This window comes from Sphaerodactylus townsendi, linkage group LG01, assembly GCF_021028975.2.
Source record: "Sphaerodactylus townsendi isolate TG3544 linkage group LG01, MPM_Stown_v2.3, whole genome shotgun sequence".
In the NCBI taxonomy this organism is placed as follows: Eukaryota; Metazoa; Chordata; class Lepidosauria; order Squamata; family Sphaerodactylidae; genus Sphaerodactylus; species Sphaerodactylus townsendi.
This window is the reverse complement of record NC_059425.1, coordinates 85,472,425-85,496,623: the sequence shown is the minus strand read 5'-3', so window position 1 is coordinate 85,496,623 and position 24,199 is coordinate 85,472,425. Positions and strand designations below refer to the sequence as shown.

General features: G+C 42.9%; 1 protein-coding gene across 1 annotated transcript in view; it reads left to right on the top strand.

Annotated features, from left to right (window-relative positions):
• Positions 1-24,199, top strand: part of SLC35F3 (solute carrier family 35 member F3) — a 53,500-nt gene that overhangs the window by 25,480 nt on the left and 3,821 nt on the right. Inside the window, 4 exon segments of the mRNA XM_048486038.1 lie at positions 3,764-3,983; positions 11,810-11,935; positions 14,328-14,520; positions 23,951-24,040. Coding sequence (XP_048341995.1) covers positions 3,764-3,983; positions 11,810-11,935; positions 14,328-14,520; positions 23,951-24,040 — 629 coding nt within the window.

The following is a 24,199-nucleotide window of genomic DNA, read 5'->3' as shown; positions in this document are numbered from 1 at the left end:
TCAATCCCTTCCTCTCCTAGCTAGTTTACATCTGCCTGGAGAATAAAATTCTCTACTTGCTAAGGACCATTTCCCAAAAAGGGTTAAAAGATACTATTATGTGCTTTTTGTTGAAAAAGTCCTCCCTTTATAAATATAATTTGGCATACTTTACAACCAGTTATCAACTGGTTTAGGCACATTGGTAGATGATTTCATCTTTATCTGAATAAAATATCTACCCTTGATTCTTTTCAGTCTGGTTCCTGGCTTGACTATAGGACAGAAACCAAAATGGTAGCACTGGTGAATTATGGTTGCATGTGAACACAGAAAATGCTTCCACTTTGGTTTTCTGAGAACTCATTTAATACATTGAAGCATTTTGTTGAAGTGCCTTGTAGCAGGGCTTTGACATAACTAATACTCTTGTCTTCCTGCAAGATTGTTGGCAAAGAATTTCCTTCTAAGAGTTTAATAATTCCAGAAGAGTAGTTGCATTAATCTATTTCACCCAAATCAAGCATAAGTTTTATAAAACAGCAAGCCACTCTGCTGTGAGGAAATGCAGGTTAAATCATAGCATGTAATAGCTTTTCTGGGAAGATCTTGACAGAGCTTTCTGAAAAGAATGGCGCTCTTAAAATAATGGGTACTTATTTAAATGCTCTCCCTGTTTTTTGAATGACTGGAAATGTTACTGCATCTCTCTGCTGTGATGTTGGCATCCTGCCTACACTGCAGTAATTTTCTTATGCTTCATAGCAATAAGGACTCTTTTTCTTTTGGAGTTATTTAGTATCCTAATGACCTCTTCAGGCAATCTTTGGCATTTATGGAGACAAGAAATTAATTCTATTCATAGCATTATAAATGCTGCACCCTCAAATTGCTAGTGCTTAACTGATCTCCATCAGTTTCATCCTACAGTAAGCATTGCATTAAATCCTTAGAGTGCAAAGAGTTAATTATTAAGTATTAAGGGCATGCGTTTGTTATTGCTATGACTGCTTTACCTCCATTTTGTGGGCTCAGTTTCCACACTTTAAGGTGAAAGAGATGAGTCTTGCCATCTCAGAAATTTCTGGTTCTCCCTTGTTTAAGGAGTCATTGAGTCACAGAATTATTTCCCCTCCATGGACTGTACTTTTGGACCCTCTTTGGATTTATTGACTTCATTGCAGCCTAGACTTCCAGCATTGCCACTGGTACCATTGCCATTCAGCCCTCTTCTCAAACTGCTAATGATATGCCCACATAGAAAATAATAGGCATTATAAATTAATAGGCAATATCTCCCTTCCAACCTCCTTGCTGTTCACTTCCTTCTTTCTCCATCCTCAGTCATCTGTTCCTTGAAATATACACTGCACAGTATAGGTGGATATTAAGTGAGTATTGGGACTGGATACAAGTATCTGTAATACAGTATTACTTGGATATGATTAACCCCGATGGCATGCTTGTACTTTAATTTTTCTCACTAAACTCTGATTATTCTGCTGAATCTCTGATTCTGTATTCATTCTAGCCTTGTATTGGCAATCCATCACTTTGTCAAAGGGTCCTTAACATAGAGTGTAGTGGGAATCTGTGTTTAGATTTGGGGCATATTCCATATCACAAACCATATCTGACATGTACTCTGAGGTATTGGAATCCTGGGATCTTTTGTTCATGCAAGACTTGTGCAGCAGTAACTTCTCCTATTCTGTTCAGTTAGAAAATGAATTTCCCTGCCATTTTTTTTATTTAGTTGCAATGAAATGTGATGTTAAGTGCAATTTATATTTCAGGAAGGCTAGCTCTATCTTCAGCACACAAGTTTGATAGAATTGTGTTCACATAAAATGTCTAATATAATTAGCAGCCTGTAGCAGCCTGTAAGAAAAGAAAGGAAAGTTACAATGCTTCTTAAATTTGGGTTGCATCTTTGAACCTACTTAAGTCTTGAACTGTATTTAATTGTGTGAGAGTGTTTGTTTCTGTTCTGCTAGTGGTGTGCGATTGTACCTCCTTGTACTTTTATCTGAGCTTTTGGTCCTCCATTCTAGAAACTGATTCCGTTCTGATTTTCAGGGATGCTGGCCAGGTCTGTGAGTCTTGCCACTTCTGGCTATTATCATCTCAGCTGTACTGATGTAACATTTAGCTGATAACAAAGAGGGCATTTTAATAACTGTAGCCTTATTGCTGACTTAACATAATAACAGTAGTTTATCAACCACAAATGCACAAGGAACACAAATACATCATCTATCAAAAGCTTGGGAAAATAAACGTTCAATTTGGCACTTAAAAGATAATAAAAATGGTGTCACACAAATATTTTTTTGGTGGGGTGAATATTCTATAGAAAAGAAAGCCATTGCTGGTTGTCACCTTTTGTTGCAATTCGTGATTGTGATATTGCCAGAGAGCCAGCATTAATGCTTAAACAAAAAAACAGGTTCACATGGGAAGAGATAGTTTTTTCAGTACCTTGGTTCCATACTATTGTAGTTCAACCACGACATGTTACATGCTGCCTGGAAACAAACTGGAAGGCAGTGAACATTAGGGGTATACATTAGAAAAATGCTGAAACTTTGGTGCCTCTACCTTAAAAAATACCCCCCACCCCACCCCCAGAACCCCAGAATGTTTCCCCATGGGCTATAATGGAACCAACTTTTTCAGATTCCTGACAAAAAAACAACAATCCCCCCATGCTGGTATAGGGATTTAAAAATGTTTGGGAATCCCAAAATGTTTGGATTCAATATACCCAAATCTGAATTTTACCAATTTTTTAATACCCCTGGTGAAAGTTTGTTGTCGCTGGCAAAAATATGCCCAGTTTAGCATGTTCTGGCTAATGCCTGACTTCTGTATTCTGAACTAGTAGACATTTCCAAATAGTCTTACACATATAGCACACTGCAGTCATCTAATCTGAACATGATCAGAACACAGAGAACTCTGACAAGGCTAACCATGGACTCTTGATTATATTATACCATGCTGCTGTGTAAGTACTTCCTTTAAGTTGGGATGGTACATGTATGGAGTTGCAGAGTGGTTAACTTTTACATAAAAGCACTACAGTACTGTTGGTTTGTTTCAGCACAATTAGGATAATATAATTGTTCCTTTTTTGTTTGAACTAGTCAGTGTTGCATTCTTGAATCTTCATCTATTCTCTTTAAAGAATGAGCAGGCATTACATCATGTTCACCACAAAATGATAACAATCTCCCAGATACTTTTAAGGTGATCCTGATATTCTGACCAGGCAGGGATGGACAAAGCATCAACTTTCAATCTGATCCTTTTTCTGATTCAAGAGACTCATTTTTTATTCTTCAGTTCCAGTTGTGTTTTACAAACATTTGCAAAATTTAGATGGTGGGTGAAATTTCCTGTCTTGGTTTAAAATGAGTTCCCCATAGGACTTAATTTGGGCTTGGTTCAGACTGGGCCTGGATCAGTTTTGTTCTAGAGCTTAACCTCATTCTGAATCCCAGGGGCCAGTGTGTTCATTGGAAACGTGATGAAGCCTGAAGGCCACCCCTTCTATACACACATCTTTTTGCAACCCTCTGTCCCTTTCCTTTCCCCCCAAATTACCTTCCAGGCATAATGGCAAAATGAGAACAGAGGGAGCTCCTAACAATGCTTTCATCAGGCTCTTAATTTTCAAAAGGGGTTACTTAACACAGAGATCACCAGGTAAGAAGCTTTCAGATCCTTAGTAAAGAATGTATTTCTATGGGATCTAATAATTTCCTTTTTCTTATTTTAGGGAGTGCTGTCGATTTTTCGGAGACAATGGCTTGACTTTGAAGGTATTTTTTACCAAGGCAGCACCCTTCAGTGTACTTTGGACACTAACAAACTACCTGTACTTACATGCAATAAAAAAAATAGACACAACGGATGTTTCCGTCTTGTTCTGCTGCAACAAAGCTTTTGTGTTTTTGCTTTCATGGATTGTTCTCAGGGACAAGTTCATGGGAGTGAGGGTAAGTGATTCATGATCTCTTTTTTTCTCCACTCACTGTTTTTTCTGTTAATGTTTCAGCAGTTTCTCTGTTGAGAAAATAACACTATGATGCTAGTCTTAAAGATGCCAATGGGCAATTATGACAGACTTCCTTTTAGACTTTAAAACAGCCTTTCCAGTCCACTTTTCGTAGAATTTTAAATTAATATACACATTGCAAAACAAACTTACTTCCACGTATTATAATTGTAGCTTTTTTTGGACTCTTGTAGCTTCTTCCTTTTGAAAATAATTAATTTGTTACTTTCCCAAGCATACACAGACTAAAGGAGATATGATATGTAGTGTGTGTGTGTTACATGGATTCCTATTAATATTTTGCTTGATAAAATAGTATAGAAATTTTTCAAAAATTGTAGTTTAATAGACCTGCCTTGCTATAAGTAGACCTGCCTTGCTATAAGTAGACCTGTCAGACCTGCCTTGCTATAAGTAGGAGGGCTTATTTTAATGGATTTATATTGTAATTTTATCATGGATGTTTTAAATTCTTAGCCGTCTTGTCAGCTCTTGTAAGGGTAGAAAGGCGGGGTATACATTTTTTTAGATAAACAAATATCTGTACAGATTAGTGGCCATCACTACATCTCTGGTAATTAATCTGCATAAGTTAATTAAAGTTTGAGCAGGTGAACTTGCATGCATAGGAGGGATGAAAATCATAGGATGAGACCCATTAGTGTGTTCTTTGACAGCAGTGGTTCAACCTGTGGGTCGCGACCCCTTTGGGGGTTGAGTGACCTTTCACAGGGGTCACCTAAGACTCTCTGCATCAGTGTTCTCCATCTGTGAAATGGATAAATGTTAGGGTTGGGGGTCACCACAACATGAGGAAATGTATTAATGGGTCACGGCATTAGGAAGGTTGAGAACCACTTACAGCCTGGAAACCACTTTCAGTAACTTTAGATAGCCAGCTGCTTCACCTACTTTGCAATATTATTCAGTGTGGCCTTGTGCTCACTACTTTCGGGATAAAACTGGATCCAGACTAAAGGGGCAATTTCCACCAATACTCTTATCCCACTGCAGACCCCCTCCCCCAACATGTCATTCCCTATCTGGAACAGCATTTCATGGAGAACAATGGGCAACAGTCAATCCCAAAAGAGTGCATCTGTCTGTAGAGACATGGCTGATAAATCATCTATAGCACACTAAATGCTGTAGAATAAAACAGGAGTGATCAAACTATTCCCTGATACTATTAGGTCCCCCAGTCATGTCACTTGAGTGTATATGAAGTTCTCACGTGTATATTCAGACAATTGCTATCAGGGCCTAATAGCATCAACTATACCATTTTGGGCATACTTGCTTGCTCATGTTCTAGTATATTTTATTTAATTATTAGTAGTTAGGATACTTTTAATCAGATTTTCCCCACTTAGCTGTAGACTCAAATCACCTTCAACATTACCCACCCCCCAAAAAAACATGTACAACAGAAACCAAAAATACTTAAACCTAAATTGACAACAACTCTACCACTGACCGAGAGGAGGAGGAGCAGAGTCCATAGTAGCAATGCTGCCCTTGATAGTAACAGTCTGTCTCCCCAGGCAGGCAAGCAAGCATGCGCTCCACATTAGGCAAGCAGGTCAGTCTCTATGCAAAAAAACAAATGGATACAAATATAAGGTTAAAAACCACAGTATTCAGATACTAGTATGTGAACATTTTAATCCTCCAGGGCATTCTGTTGCTCATTAGAAGTCACTATTCCCCATAAAAAGATCTTCAAATGGAGAATCCAGCAGAAATTGCTGAGTTAGCCTTCATTAAGGGGTTCAGTACTATCCTCCTATCAGGCCTCAACATTTCTCACTCACTGTAAATTGCTGAATTTCTACTGACTATGGTGACTTCCACATGGGGACAGGACTTGATGGTTTCCTTGTTGCTTGTGCAACTGCAGATAAAGTGCAGCAGCAATGGGGCTTCCACATGGCAGGTTTCCATTCTCCAGTCCCCCAGTAGTGGCCACACCCATCCTCCCCTGGACCACTAAGACTTTTGCAGGGTTTTTTAAAAATGGCACTGGAACATCGTAATATCAATATACTGTTATTAATACAATAGCATGTTCTCTAAATTCACAGCTTTTTTTAAAGTGCATCTCTAGCTTCTTTTGCAACAAATATCTTTTTCCTTGTATCTCTGCAAAGGAAAGGTCTAGGAACTTGCTTTTTGAAAACGAAACTTAGGAAGTCGGAATTCATACACTTATTCCTACAATGGTATAGCAATACAATGGCATTCCAGTGCAATTTTTAAAAATAACCCTCCGCCAAGTGGTGAGGGAGAAAATGGCTGCTCTGGAGACAGAAAATGAGTGCCATGCGTGCAGGAAAATCCAGATTTTCCTGCCTACAAAGGAGCCATCCAGGCTTTACTGTGATCTTTCCCAAAACTCTGAAGCAATGCAAGTTTGAGAAATATCAGAAAAAATCTGAGGAAACCCTGAGGTTCCTGAATGAACCACAGCGCTTTGGAGAAGAAGGAAAACACTGCTTCCCAAAACCATTTAACTCAAGGCAGATAACCTGGGTGTTGGTGAATTCATGCTTTATTAGCATATCCTTTACAGATATTAATGTTTGGCTATATCTTTATACTTTTAGCCTGTACTCAACCAATTTTATGTTAATCCTACTTTGCCTATCACCCAACAGGTGGTAGTTCTCCTCACTCTGAGTGGATTAATAATGCTTTTGTTTTAAACTGGCCTCCTTTGGTAACATCTCTTTCCCCACCTCATACCTTTTTGTTGTCTGCAGCTTTGAGTATAAACACATCTGCAAAATTATTATTATTTTATTATTATTATTATTATTTTATTAGATTTTTATACCGCCCCATCCCCGAAGGGCTCTGGGCGGTGTACAACATGTAAAACAATACAATTAAATAGCATTTAAAAGCAGCAATAAAATCTCCTAATACATTTATCAGATATAGGCCCAGATTTAAATTTAATTTAAGATTCAAGATGTAGGTTGGTTGGCGTCCAGCGTTCCAATAATATAAAATCCCTCCCTCCCTATGATAAAGGGAGGCATGGCGAGTCTCAATGATGGATTAGCAGCCCAGATGTTAAGGGCCAATGACGGGGCACTATTAGCGGCTGGATCCTCAAAAGGCCCCAAGTGAACAGCTCCGTCTTACAGGGCCTCCCAAGCGGAACTCCCCTAAGGTCCCCACAGGGCCCGGACCAGCTGGAGAAAGAGTGTTCCGCACCAGGCCGGGGCCAGGGCTGTAAAGCGTCCTGGCCCGCGTGGAAGGCCAACCCGCGATTGTCCGAGGGGCCAGGGACCACCAGTAGAATTGGCCTCCGCGCCCGATGGCGGAGAGGCCGCCTAGGGACCATATGGGGTGATCACCGGTCTCGAAGATACCGGATGGCCCCATGCCAACGAATGGCCTTAGCACAAGGTCCAACACCAGCACCTTTGAAGATGATCCCGAGACTTCTACTGGAAAGCCAATGCAGCTGCGCGCAGCATTGGCTGGCCAATATGTTCCCGAAAGGCACTGCCTGTGAAAGCAGGCGGTGCTGCTGCATGGTGAACCAGTTTCAAAGCGCTGAGGATCAAATGGCAAGGGAGAGGCCCGTGTAATGTAGAAGCGAAGTTACAATAGCTCAAGTCTGGAGATGACCGTTGCATGGATCACCAGGAGGCTAGGATCCACACGCTCTGGAGAGGAGAGAGGAGCCAGTCGCCCGGGCCTGAGCGGAGGTGGAAAAAAAAAAGCAGCCTGGGTTGTATGGGCCACCTGGAGTGCTCCATTGAGAGAGACAAATCCAGGTGGACCCCCAGGAAAACTGCGAATGGAGGGAGTAGGCGTCATTTGTGTGGCCCCCCTCCCACACCGGCGGCTGGAAAGTCCCTCCCCCCCACACGGCCAAGCCAGAGGGATCTCCGGTCTTCGAAGGATTCAGTTTTAACCTGCTCTGTCGCTAACCGAACCAGCAACCCGGCCTCCAAACGGTGCTGTAGAGCAGCAGAGGCGGCGGCTGCTCCCCCCTCCATCAACAGAATGAGCTGTATGTCATCAGCGTACTGATGGCGAATCAGCCCAAAACTCCGCTACTCAACTGGAGCAAAGGGTCGCATGTAGCGATAAAGTTAAATAACAGCGGGGACAGTAGTGCCCCTGGGGTACTCCGCATTGAAGCCTGGCACTTCCGGGAGTAAGCTTGGTCCCCGCACCTCACTTTGCTGATTTCCGGCCCGGAGGAAATGAGTTTATCCGCACTGAAGGACAGTGCCCGCGCACTCCGGAGGCTGACCAGGCGGTGGGCCAAAAGGTCGTGGTCGACCACATCAAACGCTGCGGTGAGATCTAACAACACCAGCAGCGCCGATCCGCCTTGGTCAAGCTGCATACGGAGTGTACATGTGACGGCGACGAGAACAGTCTCTGTCCCATGCCCAGCACGGAAGCTGGACTGGAAGGGGTCAAAAGCCAATGCGTCATCCAGAAAACCTTGAAGCTGCTCCAACACCACTCTCTCAATTACCTTCCCCAGAAACGAAAGATTCGAAACGGGGTGGTAATTGGCCAGATCTCCTGGATCTAACGATGGTCTTTTTAAGAGTGGGTGGACCACCGCCTCCTTCAACCCATCCGGGAAGGTTCCTTGCTCAAGATAACCATTGATGATACTCAACAGATGGGGTCGTAACTCCACCCGGCAAGTTTTCACAAGCCAGGACGGGCACGGATCCAGAGGACAGGTAGTAGGGCTAACAGCAGCTAAGGCTCTGTCGACAGTGGCTTCAGAGTGCAGGGAGAACCGGGTCAAACAAGCGCCCGAAGATGGCAAGGGAGTCTCCAGTTCGCTAATTGTAGCTAACGTGGGTGGAAGGTCATGGCGGAGCGACGTGATCTTATCCGCGAAAAAGCTCATAAATGCCTCACAGCTAATATCCAATTGGGGGTTTGAAGATCTCTCCGATAAGGAGGTCAATGACTGAATTATACGAAATAATTGTGCTGGGCGGGAGCTAGCGGACGCGAGGGAGGAGGAGAAGAAAGTCCTCTTCGCCTCCTTCGTCGCCATCTCATAAAACTTTCATAAAAGCGTCCTATAGGATATTTCGCCCAACTTCGTCACGAGATTTCCTCCACACTTTCGCTCTAGGCATTCAAAGCCCACACTTCATATGGCGCAGCTCCCTCTATATACCATGGAGCGTGCCAGGAGGCCCGGTGAAGAAGGACGCCGGGGAACAACAACATCGATAGCATCGGAGAGTCGGGAGTTCCAATCCTCCACCTGCTCATCGGGTGTGCAGTAGGGTTCAGGGGGGTCCGTGGAAGCATTCAGGAAGCCGAGTGGATCCATGTAAGTCTCCGATGAAGGCATAAATCGGCCGGTAGCCTGGAAGCCCAGTTGGTGCGATGAAGTCCACCTGGACCTTCAGGGCAAAATGGTCCGGACCATGGCGTCGATAGAGGATACGCCCCAGCTGATCCCCAACCCGAAGACCAAGTCCAGCGTGTTACCCAGCCTCATGGGTGGGGCCAGAATTTATCAGGGAGAGGCCTAAGCATTAAGCCATGGATGACACACTAGGTCCTTGACTTGCCGTTACATGAGGCGAAATGCGGCATGGTTTATTAAAGTCCCCAGAGACAATAGAGGTCTGGGGAACCCGCCCAGCGCCCAGTCCGCCACCACCTCCAGCAGCCGCGGCAGGCTGTCTCCCGGTGTGCTAGGCGACCGGTACACCAGGAGAACAGCCAACCTCTCCGGGGCCAACCACTCCAGGCCGACACACTCTATGCCGGAGACCTCCGGGACGGGGGCTGCCCTGAAGGGAATAGAATCACGGATGAACAATGCAACACCGCCCCCCCGGCCCTGGGTTCGTGATCGGTGAAGGCACGCGAAACCCAGGGGCGCGACTTCGCCTAAGGCAACGGTCTCACCTTCGCGCACCCAGGTTTTGGTGATACATGGTCGAACTCTTCATAAATCTGATGAAGGGAACAGTTACTCAAGAAAACTTATCCTGGAATAAAAGTTGTTAGTTCTTGATGTGCCACTGGACACTGATTTTTGTATTTTGCTACAGGCTATTGGAATTGTGCTTGACACTGCTACCTATCGGAAACTGTTTTTGCTGCATAATATGCTGGGCCAAAACTTTTAATTCAATACATAGCTTTACCTGTAAACAAAATATGAAACCAGGAATTATTTCTACAGATTATACACATTTTACTCTGTTCTACATTTTTGCTTGATTTCCATTAACTATTAAAATACTAATTATTTCCATTTATTTATTTATTTTAGTTGTTTTGAGCCCCCTTGGATTACTGTGTTCAATGGGGCTTGCTCTACGATATTTCTAGGTAAGCATGTGTAGCAATGCATCTCTGGACTTTTAAAATGGCAAAGGACAAACGTCAGCTCTATGACTGTAGATTTAAAAGAATACTTACAAATATATGCAGGAAATTCTACTGCCTAAATCCAATCATTAGTAGTAATTCTCTAATAGTAATACAAAATCACTTTCTGAATGTATTTTTCATCCAGTAGTCTAATGAAGTGATGAGGAGGGTGAATTTCAATTTGTACTTTTTTCTTCTTAACAGAGCAGAAGCTGAGTCGTCAGAAAATCATTTGTAAACACAGTTCTCAAATAGTCCTTTGTCAGGAAAAACAACTCAACACTATACCTTAAAAAAATCAATGCCTGCAGAGCAATGTCTGCCTTTCATTGACAACTTGTGATTCCTGAGGAAAGGAGCAGCTAGACCAGTGAGGTCATATTTCAAGGGGGATGTGCTGTGCTCAACTGAGAATTCAGTTATATACTACCATGACAGACACTATCCACAGATTAGGTCAAGCTGTCTCCCATGGAACCATCCCTCTTACATGAGACCTGAAAGGAAGTGGAACTCTTTTCCTTAGCCAGCAAAGTTTCTGACTAGGAAGGGGGAGCAGTACTACTTCGTGGACATTTTAGCTGTGATCTATACTTCTTGGAAATAAATATCCTTTAAGTCAATCAGGATTGTAGTGTGGTAGACGACAGATGGCATACATTTTGGCAAACACCTTACCCTTTGAGAGCGTCTTGGTCATTGATACATGTTTGAACCGGTTTTTTCAGGAGTGACAGTGCGATAGGAAATGCTATGAAATAATTGTCACGATGGTCTTGAAAATGCAGAAGATATCCTTTTCAGAAGAATTTAAAAATTCATAGAATAAAACCTGAGAATCAGACAGCTACTTTATGCACTACATGCTTTATGCCTTTTTTGCCTGAGTTGTTTACAATGTATCTTGCTACCAAATGCTATTCCCCCCCTTTAATTCTGCTCTGTTTTCCCCTCCATTTGGTTCCAGAAAAGTTTTTACTTCATTTATTTTCTACAATGTCTTTTTATCTGTTTCCGAGCCAACTTCCCTTGAGTGTTCAATCATGTTGAAATGGTCTTTATGGATCTGCACCCACAAACACCTGGCCCTTATCCACGCCTCCCCCAACCCATCCCTCTTGCCCTACCTGCAATACACACAAGATTTCAGAGAGCAGTCTGTTAATATGGGTATTTGGTAGTCAAGATCCAGTTCTGATTGTTGTACTTACAGTAACATACCTTTGTAGTTCCTTTGTTTCCATTAAATAGCCCTTCCAACTTCAGTATGTGCTTAGGCTGCTAAAGGCTCTAACATTTACCAATGGAACCTACAGGGAGATAGTAGTGTAAGAGTGTTAAGAAAATTCTAATCCTATGATTTCTCTCTAACAGATTGTGGCTGCTATACTTGCTATTGCAGGGATAGTCATGATGACGTATGCTGATGGATTTCACAGTTATTCAGTAATTGGAATAGCACTTGTTGTGGGATCTGCCTCAATGTCAGCTCTGTACAAGGTAACTGTGCTTATCTTCCCTCAGGCTATGGTTGCTGTCTCAGTGTGCTAACATAGATTGGCTAGGATCCTAGAAGCCACCAAAAGATTACAACCGTAACAAGAGTTAGTGCAAGATTTCATGTAAATGTTTGTGCAAAGACTAGGAATGATTTGTGCAATATTTTGTACAATATCTTAAAACAGAGACCTTTATTTCTTCAACAACTGGTCTGAGACCAACCAGCCATATAAAACATGCTGCATAACAAGATAAAATTCAAAAAAATCCATTAATATTTTATCCAGGAACTATCTCTGTATGTAAAATACTACCAAGTCTCAGTTGGCTTATGGCAACCTTGTAGGGTTTTCAAGGCAAGAGATGAACAGCAGTGGTTTGCCATTGCCTGCCTCTGCATAGTAACCCTGGACTTCCTTGGCTGTCTTCAATCCAAGTACTAACCAGTGCTGTCCCTGCTTAGTTTCCATGATCTCATGAACCTGAGCTAGCTTGGGTAAACCAGGGCAGGAGAGGAACTATCTATGGCCCTTATCATATTCCCTGCAACATCTGAGAGGTATATTGTGGTAGCAAATAGTACTCACTATGCCACTTGTCTTGTCACTACCTCCTCACAGTAAATAAGCAAAACAGACATCAAAATAGATGCTACCTAATTTCACTGGGATGGTTTCCCCTTTTTGCTGCCATTGTATACCAAATTAGATAGGATGGCAGTTATGCAGGGACAACAACTTTAAGATATACCCTCCTTCATTTTTTTAGAATATTCATATGGTATCACTCCTGAGACCCTCTAGAGACAGTTCACAACATGAAATAAAATGATAAACTCATAAAAATAACAGTGTACAGTCGTCACAAGTAAAACAGAGCCCCCAACCAGCATAAAACGACAGCCTAAATTTGTATTTATAAAACACTCCTTGGCCTAGAATCAGACCATAAAAACAGCTTAAAGTATGAAACTCCTCAGTTAAAAGTTTAATTAAACATGTTTTGGTGCTCAAAGGAAAGCAAGCTGGGGGGACATTCTAAAGGCAAGGTGCCACCACTGAAAAAGCCTTGTCTCTGGTTGCCATCTGCTTCTCCTTTGCAGATGGGGGCACAGAGAACAGGGCTTGAGAAGAGGAGATAGACCTGGCCAGGAAGCAAGAGCACTTATCCTTCTCTGTGTGCCCTCACCATTTGAAGTATGAAAGGAGGATCTTCTCTGTCGCAGCACCATAGGTTGGAACTCTCTTGAGGGATGTCTGCCTCACCCCATCCTTGCTATATTTTAAAAAGGGGGGTTATGCATGGGCTTTTGCCAGCCATACTGCTAATTAGTAGTATAACTTTGTCTCCTATTTTTAAACTTTGCTGGTCTTATTGAGGCTGGTGGGTAAATTAACTTCCTCTCTTAGCAGCTCTCTCGATTAAACTCACTGGTGAATGACAATAGAAATCTAGGGCTTATTAGTGGCATTTAGTATGAGTCTTCTTGAGGGAAGGTTGTTACCACCTGCCAGTAAAGTGCATCAAGCTTTTCTCTGTTCCATTTCCCTCTAAAGAGGAGGCAGTTTGCATTATTGAGCTAGATGCACTGCAGTTATTTATTTTTATTTATTTATTTATTTATTAGATTTTTATACCGCCCTATCCTAGCTGGAATGGACATCCTAACTGGCACACAGTGTGCTATTTCATAGCTATGCTGCATCTGGCACATTTACAAAGCCACACAGGAAAAGTTTCAAGTTCTTCAGAAGAACCTAAAAGCCATAAATACTTGTTTACACCCCAATCTTAAACCTACTTGCTTCGGAAAAAAAATCTATCTTAAATGGGACTTATTTCAAAGTAGGTATGCTTAGGATATAGCATTATATTTTGTAAATTTGCATGTGTAATTGAGCTAAAATAACCCTATGGAAATACATGGGGGCTGTAGCTGGAAGAAGAAATCACAAAAAATACCACACAGGCATGCATGCAAGTTCTCACTCAATTTGCAAAAGAGGGAGAAGGAGTGTTTCTCCTGGATACCAGGCTGTAACTCCCCCCGCCACATGCGGTATCATACTGGTGGCAGGACTTGTTCCAGTAGACATGTCCCCCAGAAAATTTGCATAGGGGTTTTGCCTTAGGCACCATTTCACAAGTGACCACGGTTTTAGCCTTTTAAAATTATTATAATATTATTATTGTAACTTTTTCACAGAATACAAAACATGCAAATCTGCCTGAGCATAATAGAGCAAGCCAAATGCTCTGCCTTAGGATATCAGATGAGAAAAGAGAAATGACATCTGTAACATTACATGGGGGAGGGAGGTGGAGTCCAAAGTAAATACATACATAAATCAAAATGCCTGGTTTCTATTCTCTTTCTCTTTCTGTGTTACAGGTTTTGTTTAAGCTTCTCCTGGGGAGTGCTAAATTTGGAGAAGCTGCCTTATTTTTGTCAGTGTTATCTGTCTTCAATATCTTCTTTGTTACCTGTATTCCTGTCATACTTTACTTTACCAAAGTTGAATACTGGAGTTCTTTTGATGCCATTCCTTGGGGAAGCATTTGTGGATTTTCAGTCTTATTATTGAGTAAGTAAAAACTGCATTCTAACATCCCCCCAGTAGCACTAAGTTCATATACTGTAGACAGTGGTGCTGTACAGCCTTCTTTCGCCATACTCAACTTGAACATTAAATTGAACAAAAATTAAGTTATTTTACGTGTCCTGAAACCTTTTATGTTTCTTTAGGACATCAATAATTTCTGTCGCAACCTTAATGAAATAAGTGCACTTTCATTAACTGCCATCATACATACACTTTTGTTGTCTAGAAATAATATTTCCTTAGAATATCTGTCAGCAAGACCTCTCCCAGACTTACTGTAGTGGAAATTATGGCCAGTTCCAAGTTTCCATGGGCCCTGGTCAATGGAGCATAGCTGGGGGCCCTTTTTCCTCTAACCCTTCCCTGTTCCATTTGGCCCCTCCCCTTTAGGCTCTACTCTTTTCCGTTTCAATCTGATTACTCTGGCAATCATACAAAATTTTGCTGTTTTAGTTGTATGAAAACAACACAGAAAATCATGACACTGTGGTACAGCCATAGTGCAAGTGCTTGGCTTGCAGCTGGAAAGTGATGTAATATATTGCTACACTGCAGGGGCGTACCTAGGTAAACTGGCGCCCGGGGACAATACCTGAGTTTGGCGCCCCCCCCCCCCACCCGGCATATGGGCGGCCACCCTCCCCCACCATGACTAAACAGTGATTTTTTGTACCCGCTCACAAAACACCTCCCACTCCCAACTACAAAGACATGCATGGCTCTCCCCCCATAGCTCTTTTCCGAATCACAACAAATCTATCAGGTAGGTTGTTAGACTGAGAACAACACCAAGCCAGTGCAAGTGGGTATTAAGCATGTAAATCTCTCACAAATCACCCCCAGCAAAACATTTACCAAACAAATGTCAGCATCATCTCTCACAAAACACCTCCAGTGGAATCCACCCCCAAACAGCATCACTTTCAATGGTGTTTAAACTAGGGAGCTCAGATTCTTCTTTTAAATCCACCTAAATTGAAAGTGATGCTGTTTGGGTTGGATTCTCCCCCACCCTGAAACAGCATCACTTTTGAGGGTTGGAGATTCAGAGATGAAACAAATAGCAGATTAGGCTGGTATCTGGGCAACCCAGGTGGGCACATTCAAGACAAAAATGGTCCGATTATGTCCTGCCCAAATATGAACAAATGCGAATGCAAGGTATTTGGGTTTGGGGGGGATATTTTTGGTGTTTTTTTTCAGCCTGCAGGGGGAGTGTATTTTTTTTAAAGCTAGTGGTACTATGATTTCAGGGCATCATCCAGGGGACTGCCCTGATGAAGAGTACCACCTGAGTTTAGCGATGTGTTTGGTTCAGGGGCAGCAAAGTTATGGATGCCCAAATGGAGATGCCCCCATCCCCATTGTTTTCAATAGGGGCTAACCTGAGATGGGGGCTACCCATTTGAGGGACCGTAACTTTGGTCCCCCCAACCTAACTTCCTACCAAATTTGGGTGGTATAATAAGAATTGTTAACAGATGATACCCTGACATTTTTGGTGTCACTAGCTTTAAAATACCACACCCTTCCAGGCACCCCAAGAAAATTGCCCAAGATTCTTTGTTTTGCAATTTGGCTTTGCTCCCGTGTAGCGGCTAATGAGGAATTTCACAGGCAGGCTGCACATTTTTTTGAAGATAGAGAGCGCCAGACTTTCAAGGTGGCTCCAAGAGGGCCCTTCGAGTAATAGCATCCAAGCTTGGTGAGGCTTTAGCTGGAGTAGGGGGGGAGTTGAGAGAGTTCACAGAGAACTCAGCCCTGAGGCTTTCATGTGCAGGAGCTGAGGAAACAAAATAAGCCTTTTGGGGGGAGCCATAAGAGTGAACCCCCAGAAACAAAGGTCTGAAACCTGGATGCTATTACCAGGAGGCCCTCCTGGAGCCACCCTGAGGAGTCTGGTGTCCTCTATCTTCCAAAATGTGCAGACTGCCTACACACTCAGAAATTCCCCCCATTGTGGCTACAATGGAGCAAAGTCCCTACAAAACAAAGAATCTTGGGGCAAATTTCTTGGGGTGCCTGGAAGGGGTGTATTTTTTAAAGCTAGTGACACCAAATTTTCAGGGGTATCATCATTAACTATTCTTATGATGCCACCCAAGTTTGAGTGACGTTGTGTTCAGGGGGACCAAAGGATTATGGTCCCTCAGATGGGTAGCCCCCATTTAAGGTTAGCTCCCATTAGAAACAATGGGGATGGGGCACTTGCCCCAGGGGTCCATAACTGTGCTCCCCCTGAGTCTTATCACCAAATTTGGATCAGCATCATCAAGAGACAGTCTCCCGATAATACCCTGAAATTTTGGTGCCGCTAGCCCTAAAACTGCGCCCCCTGCAGGCCAGAATGTGAAAAAACACTTTAAAAAATAAAAAACACACAAACTACCCTGAAATGTTGGCGCCCCCCCATGTGACCAAATGGGGGGCGCCCGGGGACATAGGGTACCCCCTGTCCCTAGGCAGGAACGCCACTGCTACACTGTACTGTTAACGTGGGGAAAGAGCTCATGTTGTTTCCTAAGTTATGTTAATCAAGTGGCTCAGCTTGTCAAGTGTGATGTGTTTAGAACTCCACAGAAACAACCCAAGATACACAGAAAAAATCTCTTCGTTTCCTCATCACGTCCGTTCTAATTCATAACTTAAATTCATAAGGTATTTACAACTGGTTAATAATTTCTACAACTCTTTATGATAAAGTTGGCTATTACTTTGCTTAGTGAATTCTTTTGCCATTGTAATCTATTAGACTTTATAGTACTGTATCTGATCGTACCTCTTTCACCCTGAGCAGTGAATCAGCAGCAAACCCTCAAACTATTCTTTTAAAAAGCATAATCCCTGTAATAACTTTTATTAAGATCAACCAAAATGACACAAAACATTGTGCCACCTTTTGAGTTCATCAGAACACTTCAGGCTGGATGTTACAGGATAAAAAAGGGGTGGTAGAGGGGGGGATGTTTCAAGCCTTGCACCCTAACATCCTAATCCAAAGGGCTCTAGCAGCCAGGGACAGAGCTGTTGCTGTACTATTGTGCTGCCTCCAGAGGACTTCCAGGTGGCGTGGGGAGACAGCAAAAACAAAAACACAAAAAACCCTGGCTGCTTGGAAAGCCCTCCATAGGGCTGAACATAGTCCAAGGTCTGTCTGGACTTCACGTTCCAAGCTCGAAAGCCTGAATGGAAGTCCACTAAAGTCAGTTCCATCCCCAGGAACTCCTTAGCCTGGCCCATTCCCCGCACCAGCATCTGCTCGGATGCCAGCATAGCTCCATGGTGGCACCCGCTTCTGGGTTTCACCACTGCACAGCTGTGAGGTGCTCAGACGCCAGCATTCTTTGCCCCTTACACTGGTGGAGGGGGCAAATGTGTCAGTTCAGCCCAGCACTGCTCCCATAGACCATTTGCCCCCCACCCCCTCACCCCACCACCAACTGGATTAAGCTGCCTGTTTTGTTCTGACCTGAATTTCTGTACTTAGTGTGGACAGGCAAGTAGCTATAAAATAGTGTCAGGTTGTGCCCTAATTCCTGTGAAGAAGAAAAAACAAGTAGTGGCTCTCCACTAAAATTATAAAGGCCGGCAATGTTCCTTTCCTATCTCAAACCACAAGCAAGTTTTCACATATCATTTGTTGGTCAAGAGCAAAGGAAATACTTTGTCATTGTGTATATTAAGAGTTTTGGAGATAAATTTAATGCGATGCACAAGGTTAAGGGGGAATTATTAGGGACATTGTGGGGAATTGTTGCTATGGAGTTTGTTTTATCACCTCTTGCTTCTTTGGGCCCTGGTTTGCTGCAAACTGAAACCTGAATCTTCTTTACCTGTCAGAAAAATCCATCATGTGCTGGTATGAACCATGATTGAAAAATCTGCTTAAGATCTGCTTCTCCACCCCCTTTTATTGTGTAACATCTGGCCTAAGGAACAGTTCTGGGGAACTCAGAAGCTTGCACACTGTTGGAGGTCACTGGTTTGCTCAAAATAAGGGTATTATGTCAATGGTAATATATCAGTAAGCCTCATTAAGTTCATTGTTACTTACTCTTGAGTAAATATGCATATGATCAGACTGGTTGTTTCCTCCAATGTGGTTTTTGGTAAGGCAAACTCCATGGGGAAGAGCTTAGCAGATGGCTTGTTGGCTGTTACAGACTTTCCTAAGCAATTCATTATACTAAGCAGTAAAACTGACAAAAGTTTAAGCCTATGAGTGGGCCTCTGGGAAGCCCTCAAGCTTCAGCATCTGCCCCAATGTGGGGACTGCTGACATCACTCCAGTGGAAATACATCAAGAGGTACAATCACATGCCTCCATCTAGACACTATACTCCGATTGGTACAGCCCAAGAAAGCCAATGTGATTCTGGCCTGTATCAATAGGAGTTTAGTGTCTAGATCGAGGGATGAAATTGTACCTCTCTATTCTGTATTGGTTAGACCTCACCTGGAATATTGTGTGCAGTTCTGGAAGGATATTGACAAGCTGGAACAGGTCCAGAGGTCTAGAATCCATGCCCTACGAGGAGAGACTTAGGGAGCTGGGTATGTTTGGTGAAGAGAAGGCTAAGAGGTGACATGATAGCCATGTTTAGGTATCTGAATGGATGTCATTTTGGGGAGGGAGCAAGCTTGTTTTCTGCTGCTCCAGAGACTAGGACCAGGAGTAATGGATTCAAGGGGAAGGAAAAGTCCTAAACATCAGGAAAAACCTCCTGACAGTAAGGGCTGTTTGACAGTGGAATGCACTACCTCAGAGTGTGGTGGAGTCTCCTTCTTTGGAAGTTTTTAAACAGAGGGTGAATGGCCATCTGTCAGGAGTGCTTTGATTGTGTGTTCCTGCATTGCAGGGGTTGGACTTGATGGTCCTTGGGGTCTCTTCCATCTGTTTGTCAAAATATATCATCATCTTTATTTTCAGTTCACCTTTCTCACTGAAACTCAAGGTAGACTACAAAATATGAAAAATAATTCAATCAATCAGCAAATATCTCCAGTAAACAAAAACAGTGCAGTGTGGCAAGGATTATGGGATTGGGAAATAATGCCGGCAAAAAAACTGTCTAAGGCAGGGGTAGGGAACCTGCGGCTCTCCAGATGTTCAGGAACTACAATTCCCATCAGCCTCTGTCAGCATGGCCAATTGGCCATGCTGGTAGGGGCTGATGGGAATTGTAGTTCCTGAACATCTGGAGAGCCGCAGGTTCCCTACCCCTGGTCTAAGGGTTGAGACACCATAATGAAGAAAGGGTTACAAATGTAGAAGTCATCACACTCTAGTAAAAAGGAATCCTACATAAAATTTAAATTACAATAAACTACAATACTACAGAAGCAACTTCCCAAGCAAATCCATTATAGAATAGTTCTGATCCCTTTATTAGAATACCATCCTGAACAATTGCATCAAAATGAGCTGCCGCTTGGCCGGTGACAACTTTTGGTAATGCACATTGCAATTGAAGATAATCTACCAGCCCCACACAGCCACCGCTAAGCTCAGAAAATGTCAAATATAATTGCCAAGCAGTACAAAACGTTAAATTGATGCAGTATCGCTGCTTCTGGATCAAGGTAATCAGGTATAACCATGCAGAAAGCTGTAGCATGTTAACAGAATTGGGTGGCGAGAGTGAGCAGACTTACTTATGCAGAATCAAAGGTTAATTGTTGTAGTCTCCATGCTGTCCTAGATGGGTACTGTGTCTGCACAGGTCTATCATGGAAAAACTTCTAAAGCTCTTTAAAAGGTGCAAAATGCTCCCCCCAATCCCATCTTTCCCCATCCTTTTTACTGACAAGTAGGCAGAAGGGAGCACACACCTTCAACTCTTTACTTGCCACCATGGAGAGAACACTGCCTTTTTAAAGTTCTTGATTACTGTTCTGCATAGTAGTCAGTTGTACTACCATTTGAGTTTGAAGTTTGTTCCAACATGAGGCCTGGGTCCAGGAGCTCCCCCAAACTATGAACCTGCTCCTTTAGTGGGAGTCCAATTCCTGGGCCAGATCTTCCCTCTAGCAATAGCAAATCTGTTTCGTCAGGCTTAAGTTTCAGTTTGACAGTTTGTTAGTAGTAGAGATCCTCCAAGAGAAGCAACAGAACTCCTGACACATGGTCCCAGTAGACAGGGACAGCAGAAAATTGGATGCAATAGAGCAACACTTCACTTGATAGCCTGGCTAATTCATCCAAAGGGCATATTTTTATAATAAGGTTACAGAGGTCATAGCCAGTGCAAGAAAACCATTCTTAAATCTTATAAGTCTAAGAGGGCAAGTTCATCTTCTGGGCCTCTACAAAGTCCCTGAATCTAGTCACTTGCCCCTAATAGATTATTTATTTCATTTAGTGAATCAGCTCCTAACATACAGCTCCATAAGAGTCCACCTGGCTGCCATAGAGACTTTTCACACTCATGTTGGTGCAGAGGTGTACTGGGGAAATGGCACCCAGGGACAACACCTGCTCTGGGTGCCCCCCCCCACCCTGTACCCCCCCAACCCATGCCCCACTTAACTTTGCAAGCCTGTAGGGAGACTGGGGAGGGGAGGCAGCAGAGGGGTGGGGAGGGTGTAACAGTGGCAGGCTGGCTTCTACCTTCGGAGGCGAATCTAGGCAAACTGGAGCCCGGGGACAAAACCTGAGCTGGCGTCCCCCCCATATGGGCAGCCACCCTCCCCTATCATGACCAAACAATGATTTTTTTGCACCAGCTCACAAAACACCTCCCACCCCCAGCAAAACATACATGGCTCTCTCCCTACCAACTCTCTTTCCTAATTTTGTTCTCACACCAACCCTATGAGGTAGGTTGTTAGCCTGAGAAACAACTCCAAGCCAGTGCAAGTGGATATTAAGCATGTAAATCTCTCACAAATCACCCCCAGCAAAACATTTACCAAACAAATGTCAGCAGCATCTTTCACAAAACACCTCCAGTGGAATCCACCCCCAAATAGCATCACTTTTAATGGTGTTTAAACCAGGGAGCTCAGATTCTTCTTCTATCCACCTTAAAGGGAGAATCTGTGGTCCTCGGTAAAAAAAGAAAAGAAAAAGAAAGCGATGCTGTTTGGGGGTGGACCCCCCCCCCCCCAAAAAAGCATCACTTTCTAGGGTTGGAGATTCAGATGAAACAAATACCAGATTTGGACAGAATCTGGGTGAATTTGGGCATATTCGGACAAAAATTGTCCGAATATGTACTGCCCAAATATGAATCCAAATGCAAGGTATTTGGACTTTTTTGGGGTATTTTGGTGTTTTTCGGCCTGCAGGGGGGCACATTTTTAAAGCTAGCAATACCAAAATTACAAGATGTCACCCGGAGACTGTCCTGATGATACCACCCAAGTTTGGTGAGGTTTGGTTCAGGGGGACCAAAGTTATGGACCCCTAAAGGGGGTGCCCCATCCCCCATTGTTTCCAATGGGAGCTAACAGGAGATGGGGGCTACCCATTTGAAAGTCCATAACTCTGGCCCCCCTGAACTTCACCAAACTTGGATGGTATCATAAGAATAGTTAACAGGTCATACTCTGAAATTTTGGTGTCACTAGCTTTAAAAATACACCTCTGACAGGCAGCTCAAGAAATTTGCCCAAGATTCTTTGTTTTGCAATGCATTGGCTTCATTGTAGCCAATGGGGAATTTCTGAGTGTGTAAGCAGGCTGCACATTTTTGAAGATAGAGGCATCAGACTTTCAAGACGGCTAAGGAGGCTCTCCTTGTAATAGCCTCCAGGCTTGGAGACCTTTGCTTTTGGGGGTTCAATTTTATGGCCCCCCAAAAGACTTATTTTGCTTCCTCACTCCTGCACATGATTGCTGGCTGAGTTCTCTCAGAACTCTCTCAACTTGTGCCCCCACCCACCCCCAAAAGCAAAACTCACCAAGCTTGGATGCTATTACCAGGAGACCTCTTGGAGCCACCTTGAAAGTCTGGAGCCTCTATCTTCAAAAATGTGCAGCCAGTGCTTACACACTCACAAAAATTCCCCAGAATCTGCCAGGCTCCTCAGTTCAATGGGGCTTTCTGTTATGCCCAGCTGGCTCTGTGGTATAGAGGTTTCAATGGGAGGCACTGTGGTAGGGGTCTTGCTCTGGGTGGGGGCACTTATTTCCTGTAGAGCTGCTGGTGTGAGTCTCCTGAAAGGAACCAGCCAATTTTGCTAAAGTTTGCTTGGGAGGGGCAAATGCTGTGGGCATCAGGTTCACCTTCAACTGGGTGCTCAGAGCATTTTCCTCTCCCACACACATTTTAGCAAATTTGGCTGGCTCTTTTCAGGAGACTGACACCAGCAGCCCTACAGGAAATGCCCCCATCCAGAGCAAGATCCCTGCCACAGTGCCTCCCATTGAAACCTCATGACTATAAAAAGGGTGGGGAAAGACAGTGCAAGGAAGGTAGTACTTATTGCCTTTTTAAGATCTCTAGAAGCAGGCCTCCTCAGGCACAGTACTGAAGTATGATTGCACAGTAGACCATTCAAATGAACAACTGTTTCAAGTAAGTGAACCCATATTTATTCTGATAACCATTGAATCAAATATGCAAATGTGTCCTTATCCATCCATTATTTGAATACAACCTTTTGTAATGGGAATGCACTTGACAAAAGCAGGGTTGATACTATAACTGCGGGTTGGATCCAGTGATGTGTGGACAGAAAGAAAAAAATGTATTTAGTGCAGTTCCACTTGCACAAGCAGTTGAACAGTGGCTGCAATAACATACAGCACATTAATATAAGTGTAACAATGTGCATATGGAGCAGGAATGTACAAAGGATCTTTTGCATTATTTCGGTTTTGAAATTGTATCAGAAGAAATACCTTGTACTAAGTTTTGTGAACATGGAATAGGTAGTGAAAACACAGTTACCTCCACTTGGCGCAAGCAAGTGTAGTAATTTCATCAATTCTGCTTGTGCAAGGACTGTTGCACACAGAGAAATCTCCTGTGGGATCTAACCAACTGTATTTGCTATCAGAGCAACACTTATCTAGGTGAAAGCCCATAAAAGAGAAACAGGTAATTAACAATGCATGTGATATTGTGTTATCCATATGAGCAAGTATTAAGGGAAACATCATAATCTACAGTGCCCCCAAATCTTGTAAACTGATTATAGATCCATTAATATCTGTAAACTGGGTGTGAGAATGTAGTCAAGTGAACAAAGCTTACAGTTGTTCTTACACTTACTGTTCCAAAGTCCAAAACTCTGGAACCAGTTTAGATGCTGGATACACCCCCCATAGCTCTGATCTTGACTTTGCATACTTGCAAGTGTTTGCAGAGATTTAAACTGGGGTTGTTTAGAGTGCTGGCTGAAAAGACTTTGCTTTTGTACAATGTTAGCACTAAACAAAATGAAATATTTTTGTTTATTTCAGCATTCAATATTTTATTAAATTTTGGGATTGCTATTACATATCCTACCCTGATATCTCTTGGAATTGTACTAAGTGTACCTGTAAATGCTGGTAAGACCTGTTTTATTTCAGATTATTGTTCATATAATTTATATCCAAAGTATCATATAGGGTAAATTGCTGAAAACATGTTTGTGTTCAAACTATCACAGAGGTTTGTTCTTTCAATATCTTCATTAAACTACATGAATATTCCAGTTTTATGCTGTT